We start from the raw sequence: 15,283 nt of genomic DNA, 5'->3' as shown, positions 1-15,283 counted from the left end.
CAGAGCTCAAGCCTGCAGGGCAATGCTTAACAGCAAACATATTTCTGAAATACACTAGCACAGGCACTATATTGATTACAAGCTGCAGGATATTATTCTAATGCTATCTGAGGAATCACAGTGGCAACTGTTGAAATACCATGTGCAATCCCAGCCACAGCGTTTTTTCTCTGTATTAGAAAAGAGCTTCGAGATGGGGAATTCCATGATGAGGTATACGCAGTCCTACAGGGAGTAATGACTACAGATGCTATTTGCATCAATGTCCTTGTAGCAAGTACCAGGATGATGGATCACAACTGAGACTACAGACACAGCTAACAGTTACCCTTTTGAAGGGCATGACTCACTTCAAATTCTAATATAGTTGTCTGACATAAACTTGGGACTCTTGTATTTATGATTTATTTTAATCAAACATCCTACTTGTAGGAAGAGGTGATAGCTTCCTTGCATTACAGATACAAATGCTATGCAAATGTAAATTTTATGTCCCCCTATTCTTCAGCTCCTGTCCTACATTTTAGGCTTGGCAGGATGACAACCGTCATAATCAAAGTAGTTGGAGGTAATATTAAAAGGCAGTTTCTGATTTTTTTAAAGTAAGTCAGAGAAAATCTGTGTGTCATACAAAAGGTCAATGGGAGGGAGTCCGTCTTTGGGGTGTCCTTTTACAATAAAATTACACATGTTCTTGTAGAGTGCAGCTCAAAGAATTAATAGCAAAATTTAACAAAAGATCATCGTTTAAACACAAAATTTCTTGAAACATGGCAACTTCTATTACCTGCCGCTTTTTTGTAACTATAAAGCAGGAACTGTTTTCACCACTTAGTTTTTGAAGTGGTACATGGATAGGTGCTAAACAAAAAACCATGATTTTCAACGCGCTCTCTCTCATCACCACCATCAACCATTTTCACCTCTCCATTTGGAACACCGCTGCACAAACAGCTGCTTTAGCATTTGGCAAGACTGAAGGTGTGGAACAGAAAAGACAGCAGGAACCTCCTAACATAGACCTGCTTCCAGCTGAACTGAAACTGTTTCCAAAGAGAACATATTTTTAGAGCTTCCCACTCACTCATCTCATTCAACCTATTCATTTCTGGACCCACCCCACAGCTTTTATTCCCTTTGTTGTACCAAGCACTGTAGTATTGTTTGTTTGCTTCAGCATAAGACCCAGAAACCTTACCTGGAGCAGACGGACAGCTTAACAATTACATCATCTCGCCCCTTGTATCAAACTAACAGTTTACTGCGCTTAGAAGACAAAGTTATTATAAAGTAATACATCTGGGTTTCTACCAACCACATTTGTCAAGTCAGTTTTCCCAGTCCACACCGAGCATCATCAAGATTTCAGTGAGCAAGAGGAACTCTCTGAAGCAAACTATTATTTTTTTGCAAAAACATTCGCAGCCAAGACGGCCTCAAAACCAGAGAGGAACTCATGCCCTACTTGCTCAGACCAGCGTGAGAACATCAGTGAGCTAGAACTGCAATGCAATAACTCCCTCTACCGAGGCATTCTGGTAAAGACCCGCAAGGACACTGCAAAAGAACAGCAGCACCTAATTTTTCTCTCCTTGCCTCCTAGTTATATACATAAGCTATTGGGAAAAAATATATTTTTAAGCTAGATCACTCACTGTCACTACAATAAATAGAGTAAGGAAGGTAGACTGGGAATTTAAAAGACCCGATCAGTGGCACCCTGAAAATAATAAGGCTTCTCTTTAAAATAAATAAATAAATAAATAAAAACACAAAACAAAACAAGTTAACACTTCTGTGCTTAATTCTGGGAATTAATTTGGAGGAATTCTGACCAACATTTGGCGTTCTGCAAATGCATGCATCCATGTACTTACCTAGCCTGAAAGTGCTTTTTTTTAAATTTATTTTTGATAAATCTAATTTTTTGGATGACCATAAAATGAAATGAGAGTAAAGAGAGTTCAATCAGACAGAAAGCCCAAAGCAATTTGTTCTGGTATTATTGTACCAGACATAGTGACAGCTCAGGTAAACACCCCAACCATGCTTAATTTTGGATAGGAAGTAAACGGTCTGATGTGCAATCAGCCTTAGAATCAGAACACATGTCAGCACAACACAGTTATTACACTGCCACTTGCCTGAGAAGCAAGAACTAACGGTACTATTCAACAATAAAAGTGCACTAGGTAGTTAAACCATCACGCTGTGTGGAATGAGATCAGTCATCACCACAGATTTTTATGCAAATCGAGGAAGACTTCATTCTGAAGTTTCTACTACATCTTACTATGGGAGGCACCTATTTTAAAGATTTCCATGCTGCCCTTTGTATTTTTGCATCATTTTATATTAGAAAGAAAGGTAACACTGTAAAACATCTCACAAGTCAGCAAAAATTGTCGCTTGATTAATCAAGTTATACCATACTTAGTATCCTCCCTCCATTGGCAAAGAAATTATCAGGGTTATAAACTTCCCATGTTATCATTATCTTTAGTAATTAAATGTCTGAAATTTAAACAATTTAGGTTTGATTAGAATTGCCATCAAAATCAGCAGTTTTACAACTCCAGACTTTCAACGATGCCCAAGACAGGTGACTACTGAAATATGTATTTTTACATCGTTTAAAATGCTGTGGAGTTAAAGAGTTCATCTTCAAATTTCTTCATTTGTATTCTGCCGTACCAATTATCATTTATTTCAGGAAAGGCACCAGCTGTGCAATTCCTTCTCTAAGAAGATCCACAAAGCAGAACAGGCATCTGTACCACAGGGAACAATACACTAAGGGTTTGAGAAACTCCTCTTAGTTTTTCAGATGTAAAGTAACTCCTGGACTAACTGAAAACCGAAGTAACTCAGACACTTTATTAATTATAATAATACTCAGCAAAAAGGAAGGGGTGAGCAGACTTCACTTCTAACATGTTTTAGTTTGATTTTTAATTGCTATTATTTAAAAAAAGCAAACAAACACCAATCTCCAGTTCATACCTTTCACAGTTGTTTTCCTTAATACGCATTTAAGTTATGAAAATATATTTGTAAAAACTTACCTCCCTAACAGACAGCTGTGGGGGTAGTGACACAGAAAATACAAAACTGGTGAACTGATAGTCAGCAGATTTAACCTTTTCACACACCTATAAGAGAAGGATTTTAATATTAAACTACAGCAATGAAAGTGAGTTGATAATCTTTTAGGATATTCTTTATTCTAGCATCATCACTGTAAATCCATATTAATACACACTCAGGTAGATGCCAAGCATACAAACTAGACTAATCCATGATAATTTATTGAAATACAAGCCCTTTTTTAAAAGGGAAACAAACAAACAAACAAACAAACAAGAAACAGATGACACTAATGAACTGTTATCCTTATTGCTGTGGCATTATGAAACAACAAAACTCATTATTTTATGGTTAAAACCAATTGTATACATAAATTTTGGTGTAAGGCATTACACCACAGTGACCAAAGTCTAGAACAGGTGACTCAGAATATTTTTCTTCGTGGCACTGATACAAGTCTGTGACAAAAATGTTTAAGGTCCTGGGATAAGACAGAAACAAACAGGTTTCCACAGTAAAAATTTAGTCTTCAAAGTAACAGAATAGAACGGAATGTTTCATCTTTCAGTTTACAACAGAACACCTACATTTTCTTGGGATTACTATACAACCACTACAAATAAGTAGGAACGTCGCCTAGATTTCTACTGTGCTTTGGTACAAAAATCATGTTTGTCACTGGAAATAAAGCAAGAACCCAAACAGGCATCAAGCTTTTTCAAGTAAGCTAGTGAAAACTGATGGCTGCATGTCTCTGCTGGAAGGAAGCTTAAACACACATGGAGGAAAAAAAAATAAATTCAGTGATTTTAGTGAATATTAACAAAGACTAATTACGAGCTTTCAAGATGAAATCGACATCTCAAACAAGGAAATTTCCTCATAAGAAAAACAGGTTTTGTGGAGCCTGTAACAAATGCTGTGAGATTTTCCATTGCTGTGCAAGAGTGTATCTCCAAAACAAGTCTTAAACGTAGGTTCAGTAAACATACATGCACTCTTTCAATGGAAACAAAAAAGAAATATCACACACTTCAACAGAAACTGTATACTACACTTTCTATTTAGTTCTAGTTTTTATACAGTAATGCTATTAAACCAAATTCTTTCCTATTAAATCTCAGTTAGACTCCTCCAATGCAAGTGGAATTTTTCAAGCTGACATTTAGGTTTGTCACATAAGCAATTTCATTGCTCAGAGATGTTCACAATGCTCATTATGCCCGTAACTCTCCTATTTCATATTTCCTCCAATATCTGCAATCTGTTGTATCACCAAAACATTTTCTTCCTTTGTGACTTTCTAAATAGTACTATATGGTAAAGAAACACTCCTGCTATATTAGGAACACTTAGTCAAGCTGAAGAGCTCACTGCATCTGATGCCCCCCTCATTTTACCTTTCCATAGCAAAAAGCGAACAGAGATCATCATTTACAGTGAGGTTTTATTTGTACTCTAAGCAGCTGAACCTCAGCTTATCTCCTAACCTCGCGTAACTACGTATCTGTTAATCTTTTTCTTAGGAAAAAAGGTTTCTATCAGTCATTCCATTGCACCTGCACTGCTATTTTTGAAGTTACATTATGAGAAACCCTGGGTAAAATATGGTCACACTGACAAATTCTATTTTGCAGCTGCAGGAGAGGTATGCAAACACTATGCCAACGAGCAGTACGTAGTTGAATGGCGCCACCTACATTTCAAATATTCTAAATGGATAAATGCTTTGCTCTTTCTCTCAGTTGTTTAACTGCATGTACGGTGTTTTTAATAACCAACTCCATGCTGCAGGCCCCAACATACAAAAGCTCCTAAAAAGTACACGTATGGATTAAAAACTGGTTATTTACCCTTTTGACAAAGTCTGCCTCGCAGAACTCCTGAAGAATTCCCAAACACACATTGCAAACCTCCACAGTCGAGTTCTCCACAGCAGCACTGTCATCATTAACCAAAGGAACATGCTTGAGCACTCCATTCTGGTTCAGATCATCAGGCACCTCTTCTGTGTGTTCAAGTCTGATTCGCTTACATGGTGGATCAACTATGCCAAAACCAGCTGCATCTTCTTGTTGTTGATTGTTTTTTAGGAATTCTGTCAGATCCTTCATCAAATCCTAACACAAACAAAAGGATCGTACTGTTGTTGATTGCTTCTCTTTTATCAAATGCTGCAAAAAGCACTTACAAACACAGCTCTAAAAGGCAGTAGCAACCACCCAACTTTAGTCTTTGTGTACGTAATTAATAACTTTTAATTTATACCAAAAGACATCTGCACAGTTAAAAAAGCTACAAGCTGTATTTTTGTCAAAATGTTACCCAAAGACATTGATTTTTGCTGAACAGACTTCTTTGCCATCCAAGAAAAGCGGTAACATTTCACAGACTGACTTGCAGAAATTCATTCATCTTCAACCCCCTTGCTATTCAATGAAAACCAGTGTTTATTGCCTTTTTGTCACTTAGATTATGTCAGAATTTAATTATCCCAACTCAATTAGCTAAGATGACTAGGAAGACAGTTGGCCACTACAGTATGAGAAGAAAATGAGACCAGATAAATGTGAGGGAGAAATTAAATACACGTGACAGAGGAGGAACAACTTCATGTAACGAGAGAAGCCTACAAATATTCAAGGGTGTGCTGGTGAGGAGAGAGAATTAACTACATCCGAAATTTAGGAAGGATGACATATAGAGATAAGATATAGTTCAGAAAAAAAAATTTATTAAAACACCTCCAACACAAAAGACAGCAGTTACTGTGTTGTTACAACTCAGTAGGAAAATTGGATAGGGCTGCAAAAGAATGAAAACCAGCATACAGAATGAACACTTGTCAAATGATTGATAGAAAATGGAAAAGGATAAAGAAGATAAATTTGAAAGATGAATTCTGGAGCATCTAAACTTGAATAAAGGTAAAAAAAAAAATAAGACAAACACCATAAGATGCAAGCATAAAGACAAGGGATTGGACCAGGTATATGGAAATGTATATTTGGCCTACGCGATGATACCTCAGAGAAACAATATGGTAGAGGAGCAAATAGCCAAAACCAAGCTGAGAAATGTCTAATACAAGAACACAGGCAAGAATGATTGCGCACAACTAGGAAAAATTTGGAGAATGTTGAATTTCAGCAGTAAGGTCTGCTAAACAGGATGCCTAATAACACTCAGTTTGTCTGAAAATGGTAGATTTATCCTTCACCTTGTTGGGCCATTTTTTAGTTAGAGTCCGCCAATCAATTCTATTTAAATAAAGAGGAAGTATGAGGCAAAAGTACACAGATGGTTCCTTCTCTGTATTAGCTGCAGTGACCCACAGCCTCTTTGCTGCTTAATACATTAAAGGAAAAATAAAGGAGGGAACGGTCATAGCTGCACTGCTTAAGAAGGGATAGATCCGTGCTCTGCAGAAGCTACTCTGCCCTGTTTACCGGTGTTTCCAGGTAACGCGTAGCAACTTTCACAGTCAGTGTTAACATCAAACCCACAACAATTCTTGTATTCTACCATTCTCATCAGTTCTCAGATTTGCACAGTGTAGCAGTCATTCTCCATAACTCATTTTGCAAAGCATTTTCCTCTCAGGCAAAGAACCCGAGCATGCAACATCGTCTCCAATAGGTGTGCAAAGAGCACTGCATTCATATGTTCACACATTCTAATTAGGAATACAAAGAACAAACCTTGTATGGATGTCTATAAAGTGTCTGTGATCCCACACGGCAGAACCTGAAAATACATCGTGGGCAAGTGCCAGTGTTCAGTAATAGCTGAACAATTGGTTTGTCCTTTTCTGTTAGCGAAGACATGCTGGATAATTCTAAAATTAAAAGAAAAAAAAAAAAAAAAAAAGGATAAACATAATTCAGCAACTCAACAATAAAAGGACTCAATTAGCTCCCAGTGAGGTACTCACCCTTACTGGCTATCTAGGAAACTTGAGGACGCATATAACAACTACAATTGTTCATACCAAAGGTTCAATTAGTCTACTGTCTTCCAAAGCAGGGATAAACAGATATGAGAGGAAAATGTGTGTGTGCAGGGCATATTACCTCTGTGTCCAGTTATCCCTGCTTTGGGGGACTTTTCTGAGCTGCTGTCATTTGTCTGTGGGTAAACTAACAAATCTTTCCTCCAAACCTTCTCTTCTGTCTCCCATAGTTTTGTTGTTGCCTCTGTAACATCTTTTATCAACTAAATTTCCACAAGTCTATTGCTCGCTGGCGAAAGACCTGATTTTATTTGGGGCTTAGCTCCTCCAGGCAACATTTGGTGTCACCCTCGGCGTGGTGTGGCAGGGTGCGTTGGCACTCCCCACGCCACCCACGGCTCGGTACACACCTGATGTCCCTCGCACAGCGTTAGAAACACCTCAGTCACGGAAGACCTTCAGAGAATAGGAAAAGTTATTAACTCAGTTAATTTTCCACGAGATGGGGATTCTTTATGGTGGGCGATAAAAACGAGGAGCACGTAGAAAACTCGAAATTCTATTTTAGAAGGAAAAAAATATATAAAATAATGATAATAATAATAATAAAAAAAGCGTACTTTGGGGAAACACACGGGCTAACTTAATTCAGCTTCCTGCCACCTGAACGCGGCCGTGCCGACGCCTCACTCCCTCACCGCCAAGCCCCGGAGACCCAGCAGCGGGGAGCCGGGGAGGTTCCTCGGGACCCCCCCGCTGCTGAGGCGGCTCCCGGAGCCTCTCCCTCCGCGCCCCGCTCCTGGCGGCCGCCATAAGGCCGCGGGCAGCCGCGCTCACCTCGATCCGGGCGGGCGGCAGGGCCGGCCGAGGGCCGCGCAGAGGCGGTGCAGGGCGGAGCGGAGCGGAGCGGAGAGGAGAGGAGAGGAGAGGAGCTCGCTGCTGCCGCACCCGCCCGCCGGGGGCCGGGCCGGGCTGTGCCGTGCCCACAGCCGGGCCCGCAGCGAGGCGGAGATGGCGTCGCAGCCGCCGCCTCCCAAGCCCTGGGAGAACCGGCGGCTGGCGGGCAGCGTGGCGCCCGCCTTCCAGTGAGTGCGGGGCAGCCGGGGGTCCCCGGCTGGGGATGGGGATGGGGACGGGGAATGGCGCCGGGCGGCTGCCTGCCTGCCTGCCTGCCATCAGCCCCCCCCCCTCCCGGCCGCCTTCCCTGAGGGCGGCTCAAAGGTCGGGCCGGAGCCTGAGGGGGCTCCGTGGGGCTCGGGGTGGGCTGGGGCCGTTCGCCGGAGGTTTTTGGGGAGGAGGGAGGGTGTGCGCCGTGGGGAACCGGCCCCGGGTGGGGAAACACGCCGCTCGGGCTCGGGAGGCCGTGGGGGTGCGTGGGCCTCCCGGGAGAGGCGGGCAGGGGAATGGGGGCAGCTGGCCCCGCTGCCTGCTGTCAGCAGATACAGCGCGGGATGGTGTACAACATCATTATTATTATTATTTTTTAACCAGAAATCAAAGCTTGGTGGGTGAGGATCAGCCTTGTTTTTCACTCGGTGCCCGTGGTAGCAGTTAGAGGGAAAGTGGGCAAAAGGTGAGCCCCAAGCCGAAGGCCAGACCGGGTGCAGCTCCCAGCAGCAGGTTTCTGCTCGCACCACAGGCTGCAGCTCGCCGGGTAGAAGTGTAACGTTATTTTTCCTGGGTGGGATTATCTGGTTCGTTTTAAATTGCTTCAAGGAGCTTAAAAGTGAGGTGTCCTAAAGCGCCTGTTGGGTGCGTAGCGTCTCCTCTGTGGTAATACCTTATTCTTGTTTCTGTTTTTAATTGTTAGGAGAGTTAAAGTCTTAAGATGGAAGAAGCGAACATGATGAAGATACAAATATTATGCTCTGCTTTGCCAGCTGTAGGTTTTGCTCAGAGGAAGTTGTTTTGTATCTTAGGTGTAACTGACAATAGTAAGTGTGTTTCACACTGAAAAGAGCAAAAGCTGGCACCTGGTTGATAGAATTCAAATACCGCCCTAGTTAGTGCTCAGAGACTTACTGCAAAGGGCATAGGTAAGCCAACTGAAATTTACAGGCATGCAAATGGTCAGAAGTTCATTTAATTAAAAAAAATAATAAAAAAAATGATTGACTTATAACACCTTTTCTGCTAACTGATAATAGATTTAATCTCTAAATGTTCTGCATAAAGGTGATTAGAAAGGTTGGGGAGAGAAGGTAAAGCAGGGGACCCTAAGGCCTTGCATATGCTGTATAATTGTTTGGATTCTCAATTAGGTCACACCTCCCCCTTCTCTAGGGGTGGATTCAAAGGAGCTGTCAGGCTTCTTTCCTGCTGTACCACTGGCTTATTATCTAGGAGAGATGAGGACAAGTATTGGAAATAAAGCTTTCATATTGCAAAATATTCTTGGTTGCATGTGCAAGACAGCCTTGCATGAAGATAAACAACTTTGGTGTTACAGCAGCAGGTGTGATAGATCTGGATGCAGCGTTTCCTGCTTTCTTAGTCTATATGATAAATAAGCTGAAGGTTTTTCCATCTGTATGTTTCAGTTGGGTTGCAGTTCCATCCTTACAAAGAATATCTCTTTTTTTTGTTTGTTTGTTTTTGTTTCATTTTGTTTTTCCTAAAAGACTTGTGTTTCTTGGCTGAATTTTTTACTTCTTACAAACATTGTGCAATGTACTGGCTACTAAGTTCCTCAACCTGACACTACTGAAATGCGCGATCATATTTATAGTTAGTCAAGACCTCTGAGGAAAATAAAACTGCAACCTTATTTTGAGTACTGATCTTGATTGTCTGAATTTGTTTAGGTCTCCTGACTTGGGTGACAACTTGCTGACCAGACCTGGACACCCCACAGTTGCACGAATACCTCCACCTATTTTGCCAAGACCATCACAGCAAACAGGAAGCAGCGGTCTGAGCACTTTCAGGCCAGCCTACAGCAGTTCTTATACTCCAGGCTATGGTTCATATGGAACCTCTTTTTATGGAAGCTATAGTCCTTACAGTTATGGATACGGTGGTTTGGGTTATAACCGCTTTCGTACAGATGATATTCCTCCCAGCAGGTTTGTTCAGCAGGCTGAAGAGAGCAGCAGAGGCGCCTTTCAGTCCATTGAAAGTATCGTGCACGCGTTTGCCTCGGTCAGCATGATGATGGATGCTACTTTTTCAGCTGTGTACAACAGTTTCAGAGCCGTGTTGGATGTAGCCAATCACTTCTCCCGCCTCAGAGTGCACTTCACAAAGGTGTTTTCAGCTTTTGCTTTAGTAAGAACTATAAGATATCTCTACCAACGTCTGCAGCGGTTACTAGGTTTGCGGAAGAGCTCTGAGAATGAGGATTTGTGGGCTGAAAGTGCAGGGACAGTTGCTCGTGTTGGTCTTGAAGACAAAGCAGCTAACTCAGCAAAATCCTGGCCTATTTTCTTGTTCTTTGCTGTTATAATGGGAGGTCCCTATCTGATTTGGAAACTGCTTTCTACATACACTGATGAAGAAACAGGTAAGATAATCTGCTGTGTGAGAGAAGTGCAGAGTATATGTTCACTTAGTTATCATGTGTACGGATTAATCTTATATTTCAGTAATGGAAGTTAACAGGTACTGGGGAACAATTTTAGGCATGTGGTACAGGTAACGACCTGTCTAAATAGCCTACTCTTGAGTTCGGTTGCAGTTTCTTGGTATGCTTTGTGTGATTCAGAAATCACAGTTTCTTTCTATTTCTGTGTCCTTTGTATAAGGTGTGTCAACTGGGGAAGAGAGGGGAAGCTATTGGGTGGGTTTGTCTCACCAAGTCATGATTTGTTTGTTACTGCTGACAGTTTTCTGTCAGAGAAGTTTTAGCAAGGCAGTTAAGGTGTTTCCTCCATTTTTATTTTATTAAAATCAAACAAGTACTTAATTCAAAGCAAGTAACTTCATTTCTATTTGGAAACAGTGTCTAGTAACTGGGCAAGTGGTGAAGATGATCATGTAGTTGGAAGAGCAGAATATGACTTCAATGCGCTTTCAGAAGAAGAAATTTCTTTCCGTGCTGGTGACATGCTCAAATTAGCACCCAAAGGTAAACTTTTTTGTTTTGTTTTGTTTTCTGATCACATGTGAAATAAGTTACATGTATATTGTTACAGTCTGAAACTGGGGGGACATAAAACCAAAACACCTTGTTGGACCCAACTCCTCATCTCTACTGCTTTTTTTTTTCCATTAGTTATTACACATGTTCTAACAAAACTTACTGAATAATTTTATTCAGTTTCCCTAAAGTACGACGCAGCCTAAGCTTACTCAGGGAGCACTGTGTGGTTACCCTCGTGGCTATTTTTCTTCATGTGTGCTGTACAACAGTGAAAAATACTTTTCCTGTGGAAAAAATCTGGTCGTGTCAACAACTTCAGCCTCACAGTGCTCCTCAGAATACCTCACTTACGCAGATCCTAGTTGTTATTCTTGTGAACTAATTTGTATCTGCGTTTTATCACAGAGTTATTTCTCTGCATGATTAGTTGTCCTCTATCTCTGGTGTATTTGTACCTCAGCTGCAACATATTTTGAATTGCTTTGTAACTTAGTGCATTTGTGTTTTCTTCTTCAGAACAACAACCCAAAATCCGTGGTTGGCTTTTGGCTAGTTATAATGGCCACACAACAGGACTTGTGCCAGCTAATTACATCAAAATACTGGGCAAAAGAAGAGGTAGGAAAACAGTGGACCTGGAAAGGATTACGGAAAAACGGCCATCCTTTGTCGGCACACCTGATAGGGGATCCGCTGCTGCTGTGACTTTAGAGGAACAGGAAGCTGCTTTTGATTCTGTTTTTGCTGGAAGTAGTAAAGTTCCTGTTGCGTCTGACTCCACTGTAGTCAGTGGAGAGAAACAGGGACTCTAAGGCACTTTCGTCAATGAAGCAACTGAACTGTGTTCTATTGGTAAAACCTAGGGTATGTTGAAAATCTGTATTGTAGTGGAACACTGATGGGTCTTTACCAGTTATTGCTGCTACTGACTGGTGAAGGGATGGAGAGGAGATTGCTCAAATTTGTATTATTTATTTTTGATTGACCTATGGCTGTATAGTAGTGATTCTACCCAACCACCTGGCAGCAGCTGTAAGATCTTGAGTCAAGAAAAGTTGAGGCGCTTATAACAAAGCAAACAAACAAATGAGGACTGACCGGTTTTTGTTAAGTAGACAAAATGTTGATGAAATCTGGAGATTAATGTCCAGTCTTCATTGGAATGTCAGCTTGACAAGATGCCACTTCAATAAATGTGCAAAGGGGAAAAAATGGATTTCTGTGAAAAGCCCTCCAGAACTGGAGGCTGAGGATGATAAAAGAGCAATAGTGCATTGTTTTCTTCCGAACGGAATAGGAATTGCAAGAGTTTTACATGGCACAGCTGAATCATTAGATCTCAATTGCTTGCTTTTTGGTAAGAAGTAGGGCTTCTGTCATAAAGACCTCGTGAAAAAGAAAGGGGGGTACCATGAAAGATGGATTAGGAATTACAGAGGAAGAACAGTGAGCCTTCAGCAGTAGTTCCAACTTTATTATTATAATTGTTATTATTAAAAGAGCATTAGAATGAAGGGCATCACTTGGTCAAGCACTTTCCAGGGCACTTACTGTCATTCCCTTCTGTAGCAAACTAATTTATCATCATCGCTCCTAGCCATGTTGCGTTGTAGCCTGTTTACTGCCTGTCAATAGCCTATCAACTGCCATCTGCATCTCAGTGTATTTTGGTTCTTTGTGTTGTTTTTTGTTTTTGTTTTTTTTTTTTCTCCAAGAATGTCAAAATACCTATGCTGCATTTTTAGTGCAGCAGTAATGCTTTGAAGTGTGAGGGGGGGGGGACTAACAATTCCACTGAGTGGCAAGAAAAAAAAAAAAAGAGTTTCTTGTTTAGTTGTCTCAGTTAGCTAAGTTCTTGGAGTTAACTCTTTCTGCTGCCTTTCAGGTGGTTAATGTTGTATCTGCCCATACTAATTGAGGGCTCTGGTTTATCAAAAGCCATAAAAGCATTAAGACTGTTCCAAGCGCTTGGTACTTCTTTCACATTGGTGTTTGAGAATTCAGTATTTCAAATACAGTTCTTCTTAATGAAGCAAAGAATAACTCTTTTCCTTGAATATATATATGTGTGTGTGTAATATATGCATATATATAACATGTTGAGCTTCTGAAGGTTAGAGCGGTGGATAAAATACCTGAAGCTTATCTTTATCACTAAAATAGCTTTTCTTGTTTTAAAGGTACTCAAAAGTATTAGTAAAAGTAGGACATGCCCTTTGCTTAATTGATCAAGTAGTTTCAATTTGACTGTTTCTACTGAGATCTTCAACATCCATTACGTATTAGCAGAGCTTTCAATATTTATACTTTAATTGCATTTGCTGGCCTTGAGTTACGAGAATTCTGTTTACCACGACAAGTCTCTGACAAGGAAAATTGAAGGGAGCATTGCATTATTGAGGTAGGGTGGCTGAAAAGATGCATCTTGTGCTGGAACCTTGGATTTTAAAGTAACCTCTGAATGGCTGCTGATAACAAGCAAGAATTGAAGTGGTTGTGCTCAGATATTGGGAGTAACCATTTTTACTAGATTGTTAGATCCTCAAGTGCAGAGGAAAAGGAAAGAGTAGTGTAAAGGGGAAATGGGAAACTAAAACTAGGTTTAAAACAGAACACGTTCCTGAGACATTTCTTTGTGTATCAGGGCACTGAAGAATTTTTTCTATATTTGGAAATAACACCTGTTTTTGAATAAAATTTAGCAAACAACCCTGAAATATAAAAGGTGGGGGGAATGAAGTTGTTCAGTGTACAGTTCTGCTTACAGTGTGTATTCATGGAGGGAATTAGTTTACTGTTGTGAGTTTTAACTAATGGACTGTCAGCCTCTCTTGTGTCAGTGGAAGACTTCAAACAGGAAGGGTCTTTTAAATAAATGAATAAATGAAACCCAAACTTTTTTTTGTGGAATATCCATTCAAGTAGACTTATGTTTATCTGATCAGAACAAGTCGGGAAGACAGTACCTCAATGTTCATCAGAATCCTTAAAACTACTGATTTTTAGAAAGATGGATTTAACTCTCACATTTCAGGTCATAATATTTTTGGAAACTTTTAGTAGACAAGTAGGTTATTAATGACTTGTCTTTACAGGAGTTCAACTTTACCAATCACTAACAGTCATAACTACATCTGCTAAATCTTGTCAAAAGTTTTTATTCTTTCAATCTTGTGATTAATGGGAAAAGAAGGCTCTGAGGAAATGAAGTTATTTAGCTCACAATTAGCTGTATTGGTTGCAGAAGGGTGTTAAAAAATAATTGAAGTAAAATATATACTGTTTTAAGATTTAGATTTTTTTCTTTACATGTACAAACTAGTGTTAGGAAAAGGTGTGAATTTCATTGCCTCTATCTCTGCCTGTACGTCAGCCTAGAGAAAAAAACATCTCAGTGGATGCTGATTGGAAAAAGAGAGGCTGAGTGACAGGCTGCTCAGGACTTGCCCAACTTCAGAACAGCGAGAAGACTAAAAGGAGCAGATGTGGCTCCACCTGAAGTACGGAGGTTAGGAAAGAGGTGCAGTCGAAATAGTGCCGATCTTACGTGTTAGGCAATTGACTCTTATTTTAAGATCTGTAAGTATTAAGTTACCTTTATTATTCTTTGGAACTACTTATATACCTGTAGCAGATCAAGAAAGTTCTAACAGATGTACAGCATTTGCTTATATAAAATTTTAGTTTAATCTTTTTCTTGAATGTTACTATAGACTGTTTAGCATACCAACCATTTTGTGCTTGAATACTGTCTGAACTAATGACAACTGCCAATGTTGACTGGTTCTCTGGGTGCTAGCAGTACATGACCGTGCACATGTTCAAAGCTTTGCTCAGGTTTCTGACAAATAAATTATGAACGCTCCTTTTGTCTAGTAGAACTTAATAACATCTTCCCTTTTTTGCACAGGTTCAAAAAATTCCTTATGTGGAACTAGACTGCATCTGAGCTAGTAAGATGGTTTTTACTTACTGATCATCTTGGTGAAATGTACTAGTCAAGTAAATACAAAAAAAAAATAGTTTCTTGTAAATCTGATTTGTTGGTGAAAATTTTCCGAAAGAAGTTTAAAGTCAGTAACCAACACAATGACTTCCTTGACACACCACTGCTGTTGTAGGAGTATTCTTGTTGGTGATAGGAGGGGAACTGCATTTATATT

General features: G+C 40.2%; 2 protein-coding genes across 3 annotated transcripts in view; one reads left to right on the top strand and one right to left on the bottom strand.

The window, feature by feature from the left end:
• Window positions 1–8,013, bottom strand: part of PUS10 (pseudouridine synthase 10) — a 33,503-nt gene extending 25,490 nt beyond the window's left edge. Inside the window, exons 1-4 of one of the 2 annotated variants that reach the window (XM_082757918.1) lie at window positions 7,877–8,013; window positions 6,789–6,925; window positions 4,941–5,207; window positions 3,066–3,152 (exon numbers count right to left, since the gene is read on the bottom strand). In XM_082757918.1, the coding sequence (XP_082614044.1) occupies window positions 3,066–3,152; window positions 4,941–5,207; window positions 6,789–6,914 (480 nt within the window). In that variant the 5' untranslated portion in view covers window positions 6,915–6,925; window positions 7,877–8,013. Of the gene's footprint in view, window positions 1–3,065; window positions 3,153–4,940; window positions 5,208–6,788; window positions 6,926–7,659 lie in introns of both variants that reach the window. The other variant, XM_082757917.1, reaches the window with a different exon arrangement.
• PEX13 (peroxisomal biogenesis factor 13) lies at window positions 8,002–14,985 on the top strand. The gene is made up of 4 exons (XM_082757919.1): window positions 8,002–8,124; window positions 9,844–10,541; window positions 10,980–11,105; window positions 11,637–14,985. The coding sequence occupies exons 1-4, from the start codon at window positions 8,051–8,053 to the stop codon at window positions 11,930–11,932; spliced, it is 1,194 nt and encodes a 397-aa protein (XP_082614045.1). The 5' UTR covers window positions 8,002–8,050; the 3' UTR covers window positions 11,933–14,985.
• The last annotated feature ends 298 nt before the right edge of the window (window positions 14,986–15,283 follow it).

The sequence above is a fragment of the Aythya marila genome (assembly GCF_965140915.1).
Source record: "Aythya marila genome assembly, chromosome: 3".
In the NCBI taxonomy this organism is placed as follows: domain Eukaryota; kingdom Metazoa; phylum Chordata; class Aves; order Anseriformes; family Anatidae; genus Aythya; species Aythya marila.
Note: the sequence above shows the minus strand (reverse complement) of the source record. Positions and strands in the feature narration are given on the sequence as shown.